The sequence below is a fragment of the Neltuma alba genome, unplaced genomic scaffold (assembly GCF_004799145.2).
Source record: "Neltuma alba isolate B1F8T4 unplaced genomic scaffold, ASM479914v2 tig00012505_pilon, whole genome shotgun sequence".
Lineage (NCBI taxonomy): Eukaryota > Viridiplantae > Streptophyta > Magnoliopsida > Fabales > Fabaceae > Neltuma > Neltuma alba.
In genome coordinates this window covers 1281436-1301884 of record NW_021636973.1, presented here as the reverse complement: position 1 = coordinate 1301884, position 20449 = coordinate 1281436, and the positions used below count along the sequence as shown (strand labels likewise).

Below are 20449 nucleotides of genomic sequence, written 5' to 3'. Positions count from 1 at the left end.
TGACACCTCCAAGCTCGAGGGCACGGTAGCTGGATGCATCGAATGGACCAAAATTGAGGTTTTGTTTCCATTATGTGTTAGCTGAATTTGCATTTTCTTTTACTTATTTCATTTCAGTTTTCCCTCATTTGTTCTTGGTTTCTTGTAAACTTTTCTTGCAGCCCATCATGCGCCCCGTTTCGCGGGAAAATTTGGATTTCTTGCTTGAGGCTGAAGAAGTCAAAACCCAAGTATGCAGCAACTTGAATTGTTCTTCTTTGCTTTCCTTTATTTTAAGAATGTAATTTTCTTGCGTTATTCTGGGGTCATTCTTGTTTGTTATGCAGAGCTGTTGTAGCCCCTTTTCCTGCCTTTTTTTCCCCTCCCCCCTTTCTATTTACCGTCTGTCTGTTATATGTTAATGAATTAGCCAAATACGTAGCATGTAACGATGTTGCAAAGGATGGTTCCGGTGATTTCGATTATGTTCAATGCATGAGTTCTCCGAGTAACAAGGCGGCATTGTGTACAACTTGAATTAGTTGTGTTCGCAAGTAATATTTCATGCATTTCGTTAAACTACTTATTAGTTATCAACATGTGATAAGGCCTCAATCATGTTCTCTTCTCCTTTGCAAGTTTGTGCTACATTAGAGGACCCCTTCTCACTTAGTTTTTATTTTGTTTCTCTTTCCGTGTGCCATATTTTCATGCGGCAAGAATTTTATTCCTAAACAAGGAATGATATTTTCATTTTTAGCCGCAAAATCAAAAGTAATCAAGGAAAACAATGATTGCATTTGAAGCAGCTTAAGGGTGACAAGCTCTGAATCCCTCTAATGCAGGTGAAAGAGAGACTAGAGTTCATGGATGTCTAATTGAGATTTACAGCCCCATGGCAGTGGTAAATGAAAAGCCATTCCTTGGTGGTCAAAATAGTAGACACCAATGGCTGTGGAAAAGTAAAGATCTCAAAAACAACCTAAGGAAAGTCCATGTTCAAAACCTTACAAAAAGTAAAGGGAGGAGGAACCAAAAAAAAAAAAAAATCAATATTTCTGCCTCTGAATTGGTTATGTTGTCAATGCCCAAAACCCTTAGTCCCTTACCACAACTAGGAAAGAAGAGAAAGCATTTGACATACCAACATATCTAAGATTGATACAATGAATCAGAATAAGTAGGAAAAAAGTAGCCTATTTACTCTTTCTTTTATGTACAACTGCTACAAAATAAGATGAATGAGATTAAACTTATGATTCCAAAAGAGGGGAGGTTTGGGACGTAAATGGGCATGCTCCATGAGATGTGCAACATTTTGAAGGGGGAAAATAAGCAAGAAAAGAATTTAAGTGAAAAGCAGATAAGACATTACAAATGATCAAAACATAGATAAATTATTTAAAGCCTCCGAAATTCATTAAGAATTGTGATAAAAGCATACCCAAGAAAAGCAAATGTTTGGAAATTTACTCTCCACGGTGAACCTTTTCATGCTATTGAGCTAACAGAATGAGTCCATACAAGTTAAATTACTTTTGTTCTGTTGGTATATTTTGGCATCAGATCAATCTTGTACATGATGTTTGCTTTCAGGAATCTGGTGTTGTTCTTGTTAATAACAACGATCTGGGTACATTAATGGTTACAAATTTTCGCCTCCTATTCGTGGTAAGTATTTCATGTAATATATCCTGTCTTATATCTAATTTTGATAGGGCACCATAAAGCAGATATCCTGAATTTGTGATTTGCAATTTTCCATAACTTGAAAGCTTGATTTCCATGCAAAGAGGAGTGCAATGATGTGATGTTAATATAAAATGGTGGCCTGCAGTTTCAGCTGATTTTTTATGTTTCGAATTGTGAATTAGGATTGGCAGCTAAGAAAGTTGTTGAAATGCATGTTTTAGGGGTGTATATAGGAAAGGACAGAAAGATTTTGAAATAAATTCAACCACGCATCACTTGACATGGTGAAGATCTTGGAGTTAGGATTATTTCAGTCATATATTTTGGAATCCTTTAATATTTTTTCCTTGATAATAATGTCTTTTTAACATTCACTGGAAATAAGGTGCTATTGGGCTTGCAATTATAATCTCAAGACGCTTCAAATTATGTGATACTAATATTTCAAATGCTAGCTGTACGCTATTTAACTGTGTTCAGATCTTGGTCCAAGGATTCAGTGATCTAGCTCCTGAGTGTCTGTTGCTGAATTGTGTGTATTTATGCATATCTATAATTATCATATGTGGGTATTTGAAATATTGTACCTTATTATGTATGTAAATGCTTTATTGAGTTTTTACATATTGATTTGTTCTTTTACCTTTTCAAGAGCGAGAAAACAACAAAAGTTATTGCCCTTGGAACAATACCACTTGCAACAATCGAGAAGTTTACCAAGATAGTAAGTTCATAAACTTGCATATCATGCTAAAAATTTGTGCTTAAGTTTTCTGTTATTTAAATATGTTGCATTAGATTGTGTTAGACCCTCTTCTCTTGTCATCCTATTTTACATCTGTGTTAATATAGTTTTCATGTTATGAACTAGAAATAGAAAAATATGCATTCATTGAAATTTATAAAGTATTTTGAAATGTTATGTTCTATAGCAAGTTTTTGTCTTTGTACTGTCAGTACTTGAAGGTTTCATGCAGATCCCTCTAGTCTGAGTTCTCCAGTCTTCTGTCCTGTTCCATCCATCTATCTCCATAATTGTTTAATTTTTCCCATTCCAGTGTCTGAGTATTTTTCCTGTCAGGATTATGACAATTTTCACATGGTTTTGGAATATTGTAAGGTGAAGTTACAATCTTTGTCTCAAGAAATTGTGATTGATGCATCATATTCTTCAAGTGAAAGTTTGGCACAATATAAGAGTGGATGATGGAATTTAAATTTTTGACATTGAAATTTCTTAAGAAGTTTAAGATATGGAATTGTGATTTTTAGGAATGCTGGTATCAGAAAAGAAGAAACTTTTGGACAGTTGACTTTTTATAGAGGGGAGACAATGTGGTCTTATAAGTGATTGGGTTTTCTCTATAGTTGGGAATTACTTCATGGAGAAATTGAAGGCTGCAACAGGTCAAAGAAGGCGATTTTAATTCCAAGCTTATCTATAGAATGATTTATACCAAAAGGAAAAGGCATGAAAGAGACCCGGAACCAGAGTGGAGAGGGTAGTAATGACATCACTTAGAGTATCAATGGCGTAAAACTTCTCTAGGTGACATTCAATCACTTCGACTCCGTTCTTCATAGCTTGGGCTGTGGATCATGAAGGATATGCACCATGTACGATCAGAATTGCAATAGGTGGCCAAGGAGTGTTTGTTCTGATCCCACTGTTATACTGCTATAATATTTAATTAGTATAATAGGAGAAAGATAGGGAAAGAACTGGAGAAGAATGAGAATTAGAGGGGTCATAGGAGAGAGAACAGGGAAACAAGAGAGAACAAAGACTGAATACTGCTGTTATTCATTCATTGGAGGCAAATCATAAATCTCATTATTGTATTTACATAAGCAGGGAAAGGTTGCAACAATAATCACCACTAACTAACGGCTTTCTTTACCTACCCTATCTACCCTTATGTCAAGATCACATGTACATAACATCTACACAGATATACTGGAAACTGAAAGCTACAAATAAATATGTAAATAAATATATAAAACCACAAATACCTGTTTACCCTTCTGTTGTAACAAGTAGAGATCCAACAGTGAGGGAGATCAATGGAAAAATGACATGAGAGGAGAATGAGTTTTATAGTGTCGCATAGGGTTTTGTGATGCAGAGCAAAACTTAGCGTGGAGTGACTTGCGGCTCAAAATGCAAGGAATAATTTGACTTGTCTTCTGCAACTTTATTTTCCTAGGAGCGTGTGCTGTTGCTGCAATTTCATGCATTTTCCCTCAGTTTTCCTCTATTATTACAGAGGCATTCAGCGTTTTGTATTATAAATCATACAGGAATTGCAGAGCTTTATCAATTAATTTTGTAAAACATATGAAATGCATTTGTCATTTGTTGTGCATCCGTTGAATCTGTTAGGGTGTAATTTATTATCTATTGCTCTATGGCAATTTAGGCTGTGAAGACTCAATCAGCTCCTCGTCAGTTGGACAAAACACCATCACAAAGGTTGCTCCAAGTCATTGGTAAGCTTTTAAATATCTTTCTTTTGATTGATAGTATTGTAAGAAATTTTCAGCAATCATGGCAATGATGTGAGCCATTAATTCATTAGAAATTAGAAACTCCTCTGTTAATTTCTCTCTTTTCATGGGAAGAGTGGCGTGGCCTATCTGTCACCAGCCCAGTTGTTATCACTGCTGGGAAGGCAGGGGCTGGCCCAAATTTCTTACCATGACTCACATGTCTAATTTTTAAGGCAAGGAAGCGTTTTTTTTCTTTTTCCCGCTTTCAGTTTCTGGATTGCTGAATGTGCAATGATAGCCTAATCTTTGATATAATTGTTTGATGTTCCAATGTCAACGCTGTTAAACCATTAAATGCCTGGTTGTGCTGTTAGATTACTTGTATTTCCTCTTCTTCGTGCAGGAAAGGATATGAGAATTATTGTTTTTGGTTTCAGACCTCGTACAAAACAGGTAAAATTACTGGAGTAATTTTGGCTTTTGTATTTGCCAGAGATTATAATAAAGCAATACATGAGTTTCCATTAACCATATGAGTAATTAGTCATTTAAAGCATTGTAAAACTTCAAAGATTTTTGTTATTTCTCTGTTTTTTTTTTAAAATTATGTTATTTATTTAAATTGAGAAATCAAATCTGAATGAAATTTTTATTATCTTAAGATTTCTACTAGAACATTTTTCAACGTAAATTTAATTTAATTTCTTAGTAGAAAATCTAAATTGAATTTTATACTTTTGTATTCAAACCATTACTGGTAATAATGAGTTATCTCAATATGTAGTTTAGTACCATAAAATAAAGTTCTTTCACCTATAAAATGTAACCTCTATCAATGTTATTTGATATGTTTAGCATGACTTCTTAAAAAAATTATAAAAGGTAAAGGTGCATCTAGCATCTCAATCTTTTTTATGCTACATATAACACCCTGATCTTATTTTTTTTTGATATATCTAGCACCCTAATCTTGTATTTAATGCATCTAGCATCCTAAAGATTAGGGTGTTGGATGTAATTGAAAATGTAACATTGGGGTGCTGCTTGCCTCAAAAAAATAAGATCAAGATGCTGGATGCACCACAAAAAAGATTGGGGTGATGGATGCACTTGGAAAAAAAATCGGGGTGTTGGATGCATCTTCACCCAATTATAAACTATTCGATAAATTTTAGTAAGACTTTTATCAATGATTGATTTTGATCTTGTCAACCGCCAATTTTGTTTTAGATTATTAAAAAAAAGAAGTGGTTTTAGTTAAGCTAAACATAAGGAAGCTGTTGGAAGCATTGAGAAATTTTAAGCTGAACATAATGCATGTATTAGATCTATGGGTGTTTGGAAAACCCCATAATCAATTAAAAAGTGAAGTTTTTTTGTTCTCACATGCTTACCTCGTACAGCACAGAAGTACCTTTAAAAAAAAAAAAAAAAAAACTAATATAAACACATGAGCTTATTTGGAATAGCTTAGCAAAATAAGCTGAAAAGAGTTATCTTTCTCATGGCACTAGCAATTTTTGATACCCCTTTTCTCAAATGAACCCCAAAAATATTTAATTTTCCTGCCTTTTTTTTTTTTGGGGTTTTGCTTCAGGAAAATTTTACTTCATTTATTACTGAATTAATTTTATTTCATATAATGGAAGTGCTTAACTGTAAGGATTCAATTTAGTTTTCCATGAATAGTTTGTTTTTTAATAAAGGAAGAAAGAAAAAAGCTTGGTTCTCTTTCCAAGTTTTGTTTATTAAAATTCTTTTGCAGACAACATGGGAAATATATAACATGAAAAAGAATTTGCCACATCATGTATACGCAATGTTTTTAGAACTGGACCAGGTATTGAACCAGTTTTAATTAAATTTAATATAATTTTGAGAATATGTATTAAAAATGAAAATATATTAGATAATATATATCCATATGCTTGTCATGCATGTTAAATTTATAGTCAATCACACTTAACAGTACAATAAAAATAATTATTGCCTATTACAAATTACCAAATTACCAAAATAATCAAATAAGTCCTATTAATTGAAGTTTATATGATTAATATAACCACCAATAAATTGTCAAATATATGCAAAACTAAAGAAAAACCAAGTAAAAGACACAAAAACCCAAAATAAGATATTTTTGGGTTATTGAAAATTAGAAAAAGGGTCTAAGATCAGTTCTTCAGCTTCTCATCGATTTTGAGTGGTTTTCCACTAATTCACTTTTTGACTGGTTTTGGGGTGTTTTGGATTGGCATACAATTAGTTCCTGGAGTGACCGGTTGAGCTGGCTTGTCTGATCCGGTTCTAACAACATTATTTATAAGAAAATCTAGTTTGTTCCGCACAACCTACAGCACAACTTTTGAAAAATTTCCAATTGGACCCTTAGTGTGCTTTGACTTAGCATCTCTTCTCCGCCGGCCCTCAATAAAGAAATATTTTGTGAAATAATGTAGCTTGACTAATTTATTTTTTTATTTGATGATAATACTTTATTTTATTGAAAGAAAACTAATAAACAATTATTCTTTTTAAGCAGTTAAGTTGTAGGGCTATTTATAGAGCCTCAAATACAATAACTAAATTAGCTAAAACTTTAAAAAATAAAACCCAATTTGAAACAACATGAAATAAAACCTAACTTTCAAAATAAAAGTAATTACTACAACATGAAATCACCGTCACATGCTATAAATTTAACTCAAATCCCTTGCATCCAGAGGAAAATTTTCCACATTTCCCATCAGTTAGAGGCATTAATAACATTGTTTCTTGCTGCCTCTAAGTTCAAGTTAATGTTGACTTTCACCTTGTTCACACAAAATGCACAACAGGCTCTTGTGTTAGGGCCGTGTTAAAGATATTAATAAAAACAATCATGAGTTCACTTAGCAGCTTAAGGTTATTGAATTGGTGATTGATGCGTTGTCACAAAATATTAAGTAGCTATTATATTTGATTTGGAGATGGAGTTCGTCTCTTTTATAATTTTGGTTTTGTGTTGTGATAAATGATTTATTTGAGGGTAAGGAGCATTTGATTTTTCATTTATGTCTGCTTAATAATCAATAACTCTCATTCATTTTTTATTGTCTGTGATTGGGTTCTTATTGTGCTTTTTTAAGTATTCCAATTATATGACATCTGAAGAAACAGTTTATCAAGCTTGCATTTTTTACATTGCTGAACGGCAGTGAGAATGTTATCGACTTGTTGTAATGAAACAACCATTTAGGTAGATGTTCTTCATTTCTTCTGTCTAGTGTGGCATCTCATGATGGTTGTTAATTTACAGAGACGTGCAATATTTGAAGCATTACTGGGATTGACAAAACCTGCAAGACTTTGGGATCTCTATGCTTTTGTATCAGGGCCTTCTAGATCAAGCAACTCAAACCCAAAAGTTCGCTTACTGGATGAGTATTTTCGACTTCTTGGGAAAGGATCTTATAATGGATCAATCAATATGATTAGAAGTGGGTCCTTCACCTTGTCGAATGCCTATTGGAGAATAAGTAGTGTGAATTCCAACTATACTATGTGTCAGACTTATCCATTTGCATTGATTATTCCAAAGAGCGTTAGGTAATTTGTTGAGGTTCACATTTTGTTCCTTTTCCATTAGTCTATGCTTAAACAAAATTCAATCCATGGTCCATTTATTTGGTATCTTTGCCTGGTCCCATTGCTAGTGATGATGAAGTGCTTCAGGCTTCCACCTTTCGGGCAAGATGTCGGCTGCCTGTAGTTTCGTGGTGTGATCCTGGTATACGAGGATTGCTTCTTTTTTTTTTTTTTAATAGACGTTATTTATTATATTCCTCTCATTGTGGTCTTTTTCTCATGCTTTTTATAGTAGGGAAATTTAATGTGTTACTTACTTTACGCTCTAATTTGGTTGATGAGCTATAGGTTCTGGTGCAGTCCTTGCCCGATCATCCCAACCCTTGGTTGGTCTCATGATGAATATGAGAAGGTATTGTACACTACTTAATCAACTATATCCTCCTAGTATTTTTTAGTATTAGGGGGGACTAAAAAAATTATTTACTTTCATGGTACTGCTTGCAGCAACATGGATGAAAAGCTCGTAGCTGCACTTTGCAACAAACTGGATGATGGTTCACGGAGGTAAGATTGAGTTATATGTTGAGGGCAGCAAGACTAGCATTAATTATTATTTATGTGCTTATTTATATTAGGTTTTGATTATTACTATAATTATGTGTATCCTAAGATCAGATATAGATATTATGTCCTATATTAATATTTTATCCTATCCCATCTATCTTAGAAGAACAAATATGAGATATTAGGATTAGACATGATGCAAGGGTTAGCTTATTGACTTAAGTCTTCTGCTCATATATATATATATATATATATATATATCCATTGTACCCAGAAGGTTTATTCAGGGACTAAGAATAAACAGAGGCCGTGTTATCCCTTTGCCTTCAATCCTTCATTACCTCAGTATACTCATATACTAAAATAACGCTATTTTATATACTTGCGTCATGAATATATGCTGTCCTTTGCGACATAAAGCTAAAGCATCAGCTTTAGATGTGACACACTCATATACCAACTTAGTAAATATCTTGGAGTTCATGACCATATCAGATATTGACTCATCAGCATTTTTGAATTTGAATTCTTTCTCTATAAATCAGAACTGCTTTTTTTCCCTTAATCAGTTTTCTTTAATAATTGTATCATGAATTATCTGAGAAGCAGACAGCATATTATATGGTTACATCAGGTGTTTGCTTATATGACTTTGTGGTTAAGTTGATTTGTAGTTTTTCCTCTTTTAGGAAGCTATATATTGCTGACGCAAGACCAAGGAAAAATGCATTAGCTAATGGGGCCATGGGAGGTGGTTCAGAGTCATCATCAAATTACTTTCAATCTGAAGTCTGTCGAAAGTTTTTATTGTACTTCAGTGGTTTCTTTCGGTCATTAAGTTGTCATATTCTAAATGCTTCAATTCTTATTTCACATTTTCAGATAGTCTTTTTTGGGATAGACAACATCCATGCAATGAGAGATAGCTTTGCTAGACTTAGAGAGTACTTGGATACTTATGGAAGAGCATCCTCAGACGGAATGTCATCTTTTTTGGTGAGTCATCATATAAAGACTCAGATATTTGTAATATCGATCACATAGCAAGGGAATTAGGTGATATTCTTTCAAACAAGAGATGTCAGATACTATTTAACCAAACCTTGAGTTGAACATGCGATCTGCTGTTTCTTTTTTGAAGAAATTGAGGGAAGAATCTTTGTTGCAAATGTTGTATATGACAACTAGCTTTTCTAGGAATTTTCTCGCCAAAAGAGTTGCATAAAAGGACCAGGGGGGCAAGGATTCAAATTGATGGGATTCTTGTGGTAGTTAGCTTAATACCATAGTCAGCAACTATGAAGGGTGACACACTTAATTGAGGAAGCAGGGTGGTGAATTTAAGACATCTACCAATAGAGGTTATCAATCTTTTCTAGTCATTTTGAAGTTTTTTTAGCTATTTTCTTTTGTCAGCACATGTATTGGTGATATAATAGGAAATGGGGAAACTAGTTACAACATTGGGTTGATATGCACTCCTTATGCACACATCTCAGTTTTCTTATAATGCCAAGGACTTGATCATCCTAAAAGCTTAATGTTGTATGAGAAGTGATAGAAAGGCTTTTCAATATTATCTTCGATGATGGCAAGCTACTGAACTTCCGCAAGGCTGTCTTGATTGCTATGGGCTTGTATATCTTGAGATTCTTTTATGGGTTCTATTTACAGAGGAATGGTGGGTGGACATGGGGTGGAGGATTACTAAGTAGTATGTCTGCTTCAGTATCAACACTTGGGGACAGTGGATGGTTACTGCACGTTCAAAATGTCTTGGCTGGTGCAGCTTGGATTGCTGCTCGTGTTGCTATTGAGGAGGCTTCTGTGCTTGTACATTGCAGGTGCTTACCATGGTGCACTTTTTTATCTGTTTTAAAAATATGAAGTAAACTTGGATCTTTCAATGTTTACCCAACATGAATTTCAAGTTTGCTTAAAATAATGGTTGGTGTAGGAAATAGAATAATATGGAGAATAATTCTCTTGTATTTCATTGATCAGAATATACACATATATATACAAGTGAGAGGAGCCTCTGCATTAATGGCTCATTATGATAATATCATATCCTATCAAATCCTAATCATAATTACATAATATTTACATATCAAATCATATCATATCTCTACACTCCCCCTCAAGTTGGAGCATAAATGTTAAGCATGCCCAACTTGTCACACAGATAGTCAACACGAGTCCCATTTAGAGCTTTAGTTAGAAGGTCGCCTAATTGATCACTAGAACGCACATATCCAGTGGAGATGAAGTTCTCCTTAAGCTTGTCTCTGATAAAATGACAATCAATCTCAATATGTTTGGTACGTTCATGGAACACAGAATTGGAGGCTATATGTAGGGCAGCCTTATTGTCACACCACAACTTTGCTGGCAAAGTGGTTTTGAGGCCAACTTCCTTTAATAGCTGATATATCCAGATTATCTCACATACAGACTGTGCCATAGCTCGGTATTCTGCCTCTGCGCTCGATCTGGACACCACATTTTGTTTCTTGCTTTTCCAGGACACCAGATTCCCGCCCACAAAGACACAGTATCCTGTAGTAGACCGTCTCGTGGCCTTTGATCCACCATGATCCGCATCACAGAAGCACTCAATGTCTGTATGGCCATGATTTTTGTATAATATCCCACGACCTGGACATCCCTTCAAATAATGTAACACGTGCTCCAAGGCTTCCCACTGTCTGACAGTCGGGGATGCCATGAACTGGCTTAGTACACTGACTGGATAAGTAATATCCGGACGAGTTACAGTGAGATAGTTTAACTTGCCAATCATTCTCCTGTACCTCTCAGGATTCTCAAATGGTTTGCTCTTCTGAGCCTCAAGCATCCGTTTCTCATCATCAAGAGAATCATCGAGTGGTATGCTCCCATCAGCGTCAAGGAGTGGGTTGTGAACCATAGGAAACTTAGTCGGTGCTGCTCCCAACTTTCCAGTTTCCTTCAGGAGGTCAAGAACATATTTGCGCTGTGTCAGTAATATGCCCTTCTTGCTTCTCATAACTTCAATACCTAGAAAGTATGTCAGAGAGCCCAGATCCTTCGTCTGAAAGTGGGAATTAAGAAAGGACTTGAGGGACGAGATGCCCGAACCATTACTGCCTGTGATCACAATGTCATCTACATATACCACCAAGAGAATCATGCCAGCCGCTGTTCTTTGATAAAATACAGAATGATCGCACTTGCTTTGGCTCATGCCAAATTTCTGTACGACAGTACTGAACCGGTCAAACCATGCACGAGGGCTTTGCTTCAAACCATACAAGGACCTCTTAAGGCGACATACTTTCCCATGCTCCCCCTGAGCAACGAACCCAGGTGGTTGCTCCATATAGACCTCTTCATGAAGATCACCATGTAAGAATGCATTTTTAATGTCTAATTGATGTAGATCCCAATCATAAGTAGCAGCCAGAGAGATGAACAGACGGACAGATGAGAGCTTAGCAACAGGAGAAAAGGTTTCGGAATAGTCAATGCCATAGGTTTGTGCATAACCTTTAGCCACAAGGCGAGCCTTAAGGCGGTCAAGTGTGCCGTCAGCCTTAGTTTTCGGAGTGAACACCCATTTACATCCAATGGCCTTTTTACCCGCCGGTAAATCGACCAGGGTCCATGTACCAGCCCGATCAAGGGCCGCCATCTCCTCTTCCATTGCAGCACGCCAACCTGAGTGGGCCAAGGCTTCACGAATAGTTCTGGGCACAGAGATAGTATCTAGGGAGGCAACAAAGGAACTGGACACAGGAGACAAGCGGTCATATGAAACAAAGGACGAAATAGGATGGGCACAAGTACGTTTACCTTTGCGAAGGGCAATGGGTAGATCAAGAGAGGCATCCGGGTCTGGAACAGGAGGTGTCTCAGGATTAGGGTCAGAACGAGGTTCAGTGTTGCTCAACTCAGGATCTGAGGGCGAGGCGGACCAGGGAGGAATAGAAGCTGGCGTGGCGGTAGTAATCTCCTCTGACCGTCGTGTATACACACGATCAAATGGTTGAACGAGTGCGGGAGCGGGTGCTTGCGACGACAGTGATGGTGAGGTGACAGAGTATATTAGAAGGTCATCCTCCTCCGCAGGTGGAGCAGGTGGGGAAGAATGCGAGAAATATGGTGTGGACTCCTGAAAGGTGACATCTGCAGATACTAAATAACGATTGAGAGTAGGTGAGAAACAACGATAACCTTTTTGGACCCGAGAGTATCCAAGGAAGACACATTTAAGCGACTTGGGGTCTAACTTTGAAATAGATGGACGTACATCCCGCACAAAACAGACACACCCAAATATCTTAGGAGCAATAGGAAACAAAGGCTTAGAAGGAAAGAGGGTAAAAAAGGAGAGTTACCATCAAGAACAGAGGAAGGCATTCGATTAATAAGGAAGCAGGCAGTGGAGACCGCGTCAGCCCAAAATGGTTTAGGAACCTGCATTTGAAACAAAAGTGCACGGGCCACCTCAAGTAGGTGGCGATTTTTTCTTTCTGCAACACCATTTTGAGCTGGTGTATCGACACAAGACGACTGATGAAGTATACCATTTTGAAGCATGTAAGATTGGAACGAAGCAGAGAGATATTCTTTAGCATTATCACTTCGTAAGGTGCGAATAGAAACATTAAATTGAGTTTTAATCTCAGCACAAAAGGCACAAAAATGGGAAAACAATTCAGAGCGATGTTTCATTAAATATAACCAAGTTGTCCGGGAATAATCATCAACAAATGTAACAAAGTATTTAAACCCTGCTTTGGACTCTACAGGACAAGGACCCCAAACATCAGAATGGACTAACTCAAAAGGGGATGAAACCCGTTTATTGACACGAGACACTAAAGGAAGACGATGATGCTTGGCAAACTGACATGACTCACAATCTAAAGACGACAAATGCTGAAATTGAGGATAAACTTTCTTAAGAGAAGATAGAGACAAATGACCCAATCGACAATGAACTTCAAAGGGAGAATGACTGCTAGCGCAAGCTACCGCATGAGACACCCGATCATCCAGTATATAGTGCCCGCCAGATTCATAACCTCTACCAATAATCCGCCTCGTCAAAAGATCCTGTATCAAGCAATGAGAAGGAAAAAGTGAGACCCAACAGTTTAGTTGACGGGTGAGTTTACTGGGAGATAGGAGATTAAAAGCAAGTTTAGGAACATTTAGCACAGATGACAAACGGATAGAGGGTGTGGGATTAACAGTGCCAAAACCGAGAACTTGAGACTGGGAACCATCAGCGATGGAAACACTTGACGGATTGGCAAAAGCATTATAAGAGGAGAAGAGATGGCTGTTACCTGTCATATGATCAGTAGCCCCGGAATCTATGATCCACTTTGAGGAAGAAGAAGCAAGGGCAGTAGCATTATTACCTGTTGTAGCTGCGGCACTCACAGACGGTGTAGTAGATTTTAACTGGGCATACTCAGCAGCAGAAATCGTGACTGTGTCACTGGCTTGTGTAGCCACGTGGGCACTGGCTTGTATAGCCACGTGGGCAGAGTTATTCCGTTGCTGTTTATTCTGAAGTTTTCGACATGTGCGTTTTGTATGCCCCGGTTCTTTGCAATAATAACACACTACCCCACTGGAGTCAGAAGGGGCTCCCCCTTGCTTCGAACCACCACGGGTAGGCCCCCCGCAGTTATCAATGGGACTACGAGTCTCATAGGTGCCCTTACTGAGCAAGGCACTTGTAGGAATACTAGCAGCTGGTGGCAAGAGATTCTCAGCTCTCATTACTCTGGAAAACACATCTTGAAGGTCAGAAATTTCAGATCCGGATAAGATTTGAGACCGAACTGTGTCGTACTCAGGTGGGAGACCAGTAAGAAAGCTCATAATAGCCATTTGCTCTCGTTGCTTATGCTGAACCTTCAAATCAGCAGTAAGAGGCATTAACACATTCAGTTCTTCATACATCCTTTTAAAGTCCATAAAATAGGCTTTGAGAGGACGATCCTGTTTTTCAGAACGATAGAAAGCTTTGCAGACCTCGTAAACACGAGAGATATTTCCTTTTCCTGAATACAAAAAATCTAAATAATCCATTAGTTCCTTAACCAATTCACAGTGATTAATAGAGGGAATAATCTCACTGTCAATGGAATTACGGATTTGGAAAAATAGCCGTGCATCATCCCGCAACCAGGTCTTTTTGGAATCAGTTGTTGGAGGATCATCAGTCAGATGGTCTTCCTTCTCAATGCTCCGCAGATAGAGGCGAATGGTTTTACTCCAATCCAAATAATTTACCCTAGTCAACTTGTGATCAGTAATTTTAGTAATAGTTGGGACAAGCTCCGAGACAGATTTAATTTCCGCCATAGATGAAGTGCACTAACCAAAGCGAATGCGAAAGAGTGTTACACAGGAACACAAAGCACGATACCTGGATTACCTAATGAATACCAAAGCAGTAAAAAGGCCAACAGCTACACAGGGAGTTGCAAACAGAACTGAATTGCACAAACAGCGTGCCGGAGATGCGCCAGAAACGAAACAGAACGCCAGAAAGTAAGAACCGTACGGACTGTACGGACGCCGAGTGAGCAGTGCAGAGCGCCGGAAAAGTCAATGAACAGTGCAGAGCGTACGGACTGTACGGACGCGAGTGAACAGTGCAGAGCGCCGGAAAAGTCGATGAACAGTGCGCCGTACGGACGCCAAGTGAACAGTCAGGGCGGTGGCACCAAAGGAAGCATCGGGAAGAGGGTCACGAGCTCACACAGTAATTTTGGTACTGTAGCAACCGAAAATTAACACCCAGAAAGAAAATTCCCACGCTCTGATACCATGTAGGAAATAGAATAATATGGAGAATAATTCTCTTGTATTTCATTGATCAGAATATACACATATATATACAAGTGAGAGGAGCCTCTGCATTAATGGCTCATTATGATAATATCATATCCTATCAAATCCTAATCATAATTACATAATATTTACATATCAAATCATATCATATCTCTACAGTTGGAAAAGGAAAAGTATGATGAATGGAAAGGCTCACACGCACAAACACACACTGGCAGCGCCTCTGATTATTATAATAAACTGGCAAAACCTCAAATATGAGAGTCCTACTTGGATGACAGCTCTTAAAGATATGTTTGGGAATAAGTAAAATATTTCTAGGTAAAAAGAAGTTCCTAAGCCACAGATGAAGGATGTCATAAGCCCCTCGTATCTTCCTTGTCCTTTGATAACCCCTCTTATTTGTTTGTCTTTATCAATATCACTTCACTTGTATGAGTGGTAGATTTCTCAAAAAAAAAAAAAAAAAAATTGATTTGGTGTTTAATATCTTACTTTTTCATTTATCTAGTGATGGATGGGATAGAACAACTCAGTTGGTTTCACTTGCTAGTTTGTTGCTTGATCCATACTATCGGACATTCAAAGGGTTTCAGGTAAATGCTTCTCGTTACATGTTAATTTTTATGAATAGCTAGAGACACGTTGTTTGTTCCCTTAGCTTCTGAATTTTATTGAATCCTAACATAAATAGATGCAAAGGGAAAATGAGTTGTATTGCAATCCGTGAAACGTGTGAGAAGAAAATAAAATGCTAACCACCTAAATGACTCGGTGATCACATAATCTTATTGTAAAATCACGTAATCCAATTAAATGTCCTGGACTAAGATAGGGGCGGTGTGGGAGAAAAGGAAGGACTTGAGGTAGGGTATGATTGCTAAATACTCAATATTATTCACTTATTCAATTTATCAAAAAGATCACACAATTTAGGAAATCTGATAGAGTACCGATTATTGTGGGATAATGGGTAATGTGGGAAGTTAGAGATCTTTTCAGAATAGATATTTTTTTTTTAAAGTTATTCTAGATATTTTCTATTTAATAATAGGGAAAATGACAGTAAAAGAAATTTAAAATTGCAAAATAACAGAATATAACCCCATCTAGGTGTTCGAGCCCAAAAAAGGATTTTGAAATTCAGCCAAAAAGACAGAAATGCTCCTTATTTGAAAAAAAAAGAAAGTCACAACCCACTCGTCACGGGTTACCACTTACCAGATCTATGTTTAACTTTCTTAGAGTCAAAATATCCTACCCCTATGATAGGTCATCCATTCTCTATCACTACATCCATATTACACGTGTCAATTACATCTATGGCCTTGCTGTTCTGATTGTGCTTTCCTATTTTCTTCCACATGCAGGCACTTGTTGAAAAAGACTGGTTAGCATTTGGTCATCCATTCTCAGATCGTGTCGGCATGCCATCATTCACTGGAAGCGGCAACACAGCTTCTGAGTTGTCTTGGCAGTCTTGTGGAAATCACCCATCATCACCCATGCATCAATCATCAGGAGCATTCAGTTCCCAACCTACAACCTCTCATGCACAAACTTCAAGCAACTACTCTCCAATTTTTCTGCAGGTGTGTGCCTTGTATATACTCTATAGGTGGCATTTAATCTTATATTGTTTTATATATGTTTGCGAAGTGGGGAGTTAATATTCCTCTATGAACTCTTTTACTTCTTGTTTGACCTGATCAGGAACTAGGAAAGAGAGTAATAGAGTTCATAGAGGAACATTATCTCCCCACTTTGCAATCACGCTTGTAGTACACGTGTAGATTAAATGTTTGAATGCTTTAGTCTGAATGCTTATCCTAGTGTTTCTACTTCTCTTATTGCTTTAGAGGGAGATGAAGTGATGAACTATATATACGTTTCTCTTTTTCAGTGGGTGGATTGTGTTTCACAATTGCTGCGGACATATCCTTTTGCTTTTGAGTTCTCCTCAGTAAGTATTTCTTTACCATGTGTGACTTTTCTTGCAAATATTCCTGTATTTGATACTTTGTTTTCTGGGAGTGTTTCTGGTCTATCTACTACTGATGACCTATACTATGGTATGATTCAGGCCTTCCTGGTGGACTTCTTAGACTGTGTGCTTTCTTGCCGCTTTGGAAACTTCTTATGTAACAGGTATTTCTTTTTTGGAGGCAATTTTCTGTCGTACGTATTAAACTAATGGAATGTTACAGTATTGGCGTAATTAGAACCACCCTCCACCCTCTCTTTTTACGTGTTCAAGGTAAAAGACTGGGTGATTCCTTTTTCAAGTGGATCAGTAAGGCTGAAAGAAGTAACTTGTGTATAACCATAAAGTAAACTGCATTTGTGTTGTTTGTGTATAGACATAATATGATGTTTTCAATGCCTGATCTTATTCAGTGAGAAGGAGAGGCAGCAGTTGAATGTCTTTGAAGCCTGTGGATGTTTGTGGACATACCTAGCTGAGTTGCGTGCTTCAGAGAGTGGTTCTCATGTGCATTATAACCTCTTTTATGAACCGTCAAAGCATAACGGTGTTCTTCTTCCTCCAGCAGCAGCTTTGGCCCCAACTTTGTGGCCCCAATTCCATCTCCGTTGGGTTTGTCCTGAAGAATCACAGGCCGGGGAGATTGAAGTAGAATGTAGGAGGATGGCTCTAAATTTCTCTGAGATGAGGAAGGTAGTGGCTTTCATCCGTTTTATGGTTACTGCATCTTTCTAAAAGACAGTCCCTTTACCCATCTCTTCAATGGTGAATGGCCGTGTACTCATTTTTATTCCTGAAGTGCCGTAAGAAAGACTTTCTTTATTTTACCAAATTAAGATGTGATTGTAATTGGGAAGTTGAGGTAAATTGGGATGTACTAATTATTAATTTGTGATTATCAATAAAGGTTTTTTGAGTCTAGGAGTATGTTATCATGCAATTATATCATAGTAGTATTACAATTTACGGTATTTTTTTTTTTTCAGGTTCTCGAGTATTGCTAATATAGGTTGCCTATAAATCAAAAACACTATGCCTTGTGTTCTTTCTTTGTTTTTTTCACCTGATGCCTTATTTTATGTTCTCTTGATGTTGAGTTTCTTTTTTGTTTTTTTTTTTTTTTTTTTGCTTCTCGGTTCTTGTTCTATATGATAGTAGCATCTCCTTAAATCTGGAGACATGTATCTTTTCATGTAAGCAACGTAAATAACAGCCTGATACTGATTGTTATTTTTGTCCATGAAATGAACTGTTAATCTGTCTGGTCTTTTCTATTAATGTTGCAATTGACTTTCTGGTGGGATGTGATCAGGCTAAAGAAGTGGCAGAGAGGAAAGCCAAAGAAATTGCGAATGCCATGGAATCACTGAAAGTAGAGCTCAGAAGCGAGAAGCAACAAAGAATATCAGCAACGAATGTAGCCAAGATGAAAAACAAAGAAAATGTGGTGATGAAGAGGGCAATTCAGTCAATTGGATGCAAGGTTTGCTTCTCCAGCAGTGATGACAATACTATTGATATTGAAATCAGCCCAGCTGAAGCAGCACAAAACTTGAAGTATTCTCTAACCGGAATGGAATTTGATGATAAAAAGGATTTATCTGCTTCAGTAACAATTACAGAAGATGTCAATGATCCAAGCAATGCTATTAGTCAAGTATGTGAAACTCTATGCCCATTTCGTACTCAAGATGGACGCTGCCGGTGGCCCAATGCTGCTTGTGCACAACGTGTCAGCCAGTTTGTTGGTCTAAAGGCAAACTTTGATGCTCTAGATCAACTCTTAATTGATGATGATTATTTCAAGCCTGAGTGATCAGGGAATTCAGGTCCAAAAAGTATCAAGTTTTTGCTTTTTCTGTACTTTACCGTAGTCAAGAGTTCTATTTGAAATTCCAGATCACAAATGGGGACAGCAAGATTTGGCTTTCTGTACCAGGTCCCGGGAATTGTACAGACTAGAGTTAAAATCATGTCAGTACAGACATGTCTAGGAAGCTTGGGAAGATCAATTGATCATCGAGGCAGCCGTATGAGTAATTAGTTAATATTGAATACAGGCGTAGCAGGTGGTAGAAGCTGAAGCCTATTGTTGTATAGGTAATTAGCTCAAGCTCTGGGCACAGATAAATCAGTGTATATAGCAAGAATGTCGTGAACTGGTGTATGTTAAAGCAGCTATTCATTTGTGTTATAAAAAGAAGAGGGGGTAAAGGAACTTACTCGGTTTGGATTCAGATTGGGTTACAGCTACTCTTGGGTTATCTGCTAGAACCTAAGCCTAGATTGGCACAACAGGTGCACCACAAGAAAAGAATGGGCGAGTTGGTAGGAAAATTTTATGGTTGGGTCAGTTACTACTAATAGAGTTCCTTTATATAGACATAGATATGGATATTTTGGGAAGACAAAACATCCATGTTTTATGCATTTAAGGTGTGTCATGCTATCAGTTAGTTGATTTATCATGATCTCTATTATCCCCTGATGAGATCATGATCTCAATGAATGAGATGGTATACGGTATATATTTACAATATGGAATAAATACTGATTTAGTTTGTAGATATGATTATATTTAATCACAATGAAAATAATTCATATATATGCAATATTTGGGTTTGAATATTATAAATTAAGTTACAATTGGGAAAATTTCTATCAAATATTTCGGTCTATTACGAGCAAATCTAAAATCTAACAGTTTGTATTATGTTACCAACTTGACAAGCAATTCCCCGCACCATTGGATGATCACAGGGCAAGAGGTTTTGCATGGAACACTCTTAGGAAACAAGAAAAAGGTATCCGAACTAATTAGTAAAATCCTCGGATGGTGTGAAACAAGTTCTAGAGTAATAGCCTTAAAAATACGATAGTTTTTTTTTTGGTGAAATAAAAATACGATAGTTTTTTAGCATTAAAAATAGCCAACATTGTTATATTTTGTAAACTTTTAAAGCGATATTTCTTCAATAAAAAACTTTTCAATACCCATGACTTTTGAGTAAAAATTTTTAGAGCAAAAGTGGATCTCAAACCTTTATTTTTTTAATCCGTAAGGGAGTTGATAGATATATTTGTTAAAAATGAGAGGGAAGGGAAAGCATGTGCGGTTTGGTAGATTGGCACAACAAGTGCATTGAGAGAGAGGGGGGGGGGGGGGGAAGAGAACCAAACGTCCAACAATGGTTAACCAAATAATCAGTGAAAGCAACTTTTATATGTAGAGGTAGGTAGAGGATGGTTTAGGGAGGAAAAATATTCAGACCTTCAATTGCAGATTTTACACTTGTGAACTTTATTTTTGTT

At 37.0% G+C, this 20449-nt stretch overlaps 1 protein-coding gene across 1 annotated transcript; it reads left to right on the top strand.

Moving 5' to 3' along the window:
• Nucleotides 1-6: 6 nt before the first annotated feature.
• Nucleotides 7-19739, top strand: LOC114727643 (phosphatidylinositol-3-phosphatase myotubularin-1). The gene is made up of 19 exons (XM_028914332.1): nucleotides 7-58; nucleotides 162-230; nucleotides 1576-1650; nucleotides 2324-2395; nucleotides 4092-4161; nucleotides 4565-4614; nucleotides 7460-7749; nucleotides 7857-7930; nucleotides 8077-8140; nucleotides 8236-8295; nucleotides 8985-9084; nucleotides 9178-9291; nucleotides 9970-10139; nucleotides 15665-15749; nucleotides 16524-16745; nucleotides 17057-17116; nucleotides 17237-17301; nucleotides 17551-17830; nucleotides 18450-19739. Exons 2-19 carry the CDS (start codon nucleotides 168-170, stop codon nucleotides 18951-18953), a joined length of 2418 nt encoding a protein of 805 aa, XP_028770165.1. The 5' UTR covers nucleotides 7-58; nucleotides 162-167; the 3' UTR covers nucleotides 18954-19739.
• The last annotated feature ends 710 nt before the right edge of the window (nucleotides 19740-20449 follow it).

What these genes read in the sequence shown, in the direction of transcription:
- LOC114727643 (XM_028914332.1), top strand. Translation starts at nt 168, where the DNA reads ATGCGCCCCGTTTCGCGGGAAAATTTGGATTTCTTGCTTGAGGCTGAA. An exon ending in ACGGAATGTCATCTTTTTTG is followed by an intron (nt 9,292 to 9,969) that starts GTGAGTCATCAT and finishes TTCTATTTACAG; the next exon opens with AGGAATGGTGGGTGGACATG. An exon ending in ACTCTCCAATTTTTCTGCAG is followed by an intron (nt 16,746 to 17,056) that starts GTGTGTGCCTTG and finishes TCTCTTTTTCAG; the next exon opens with TGGGTGGATTGTGTTTCACA.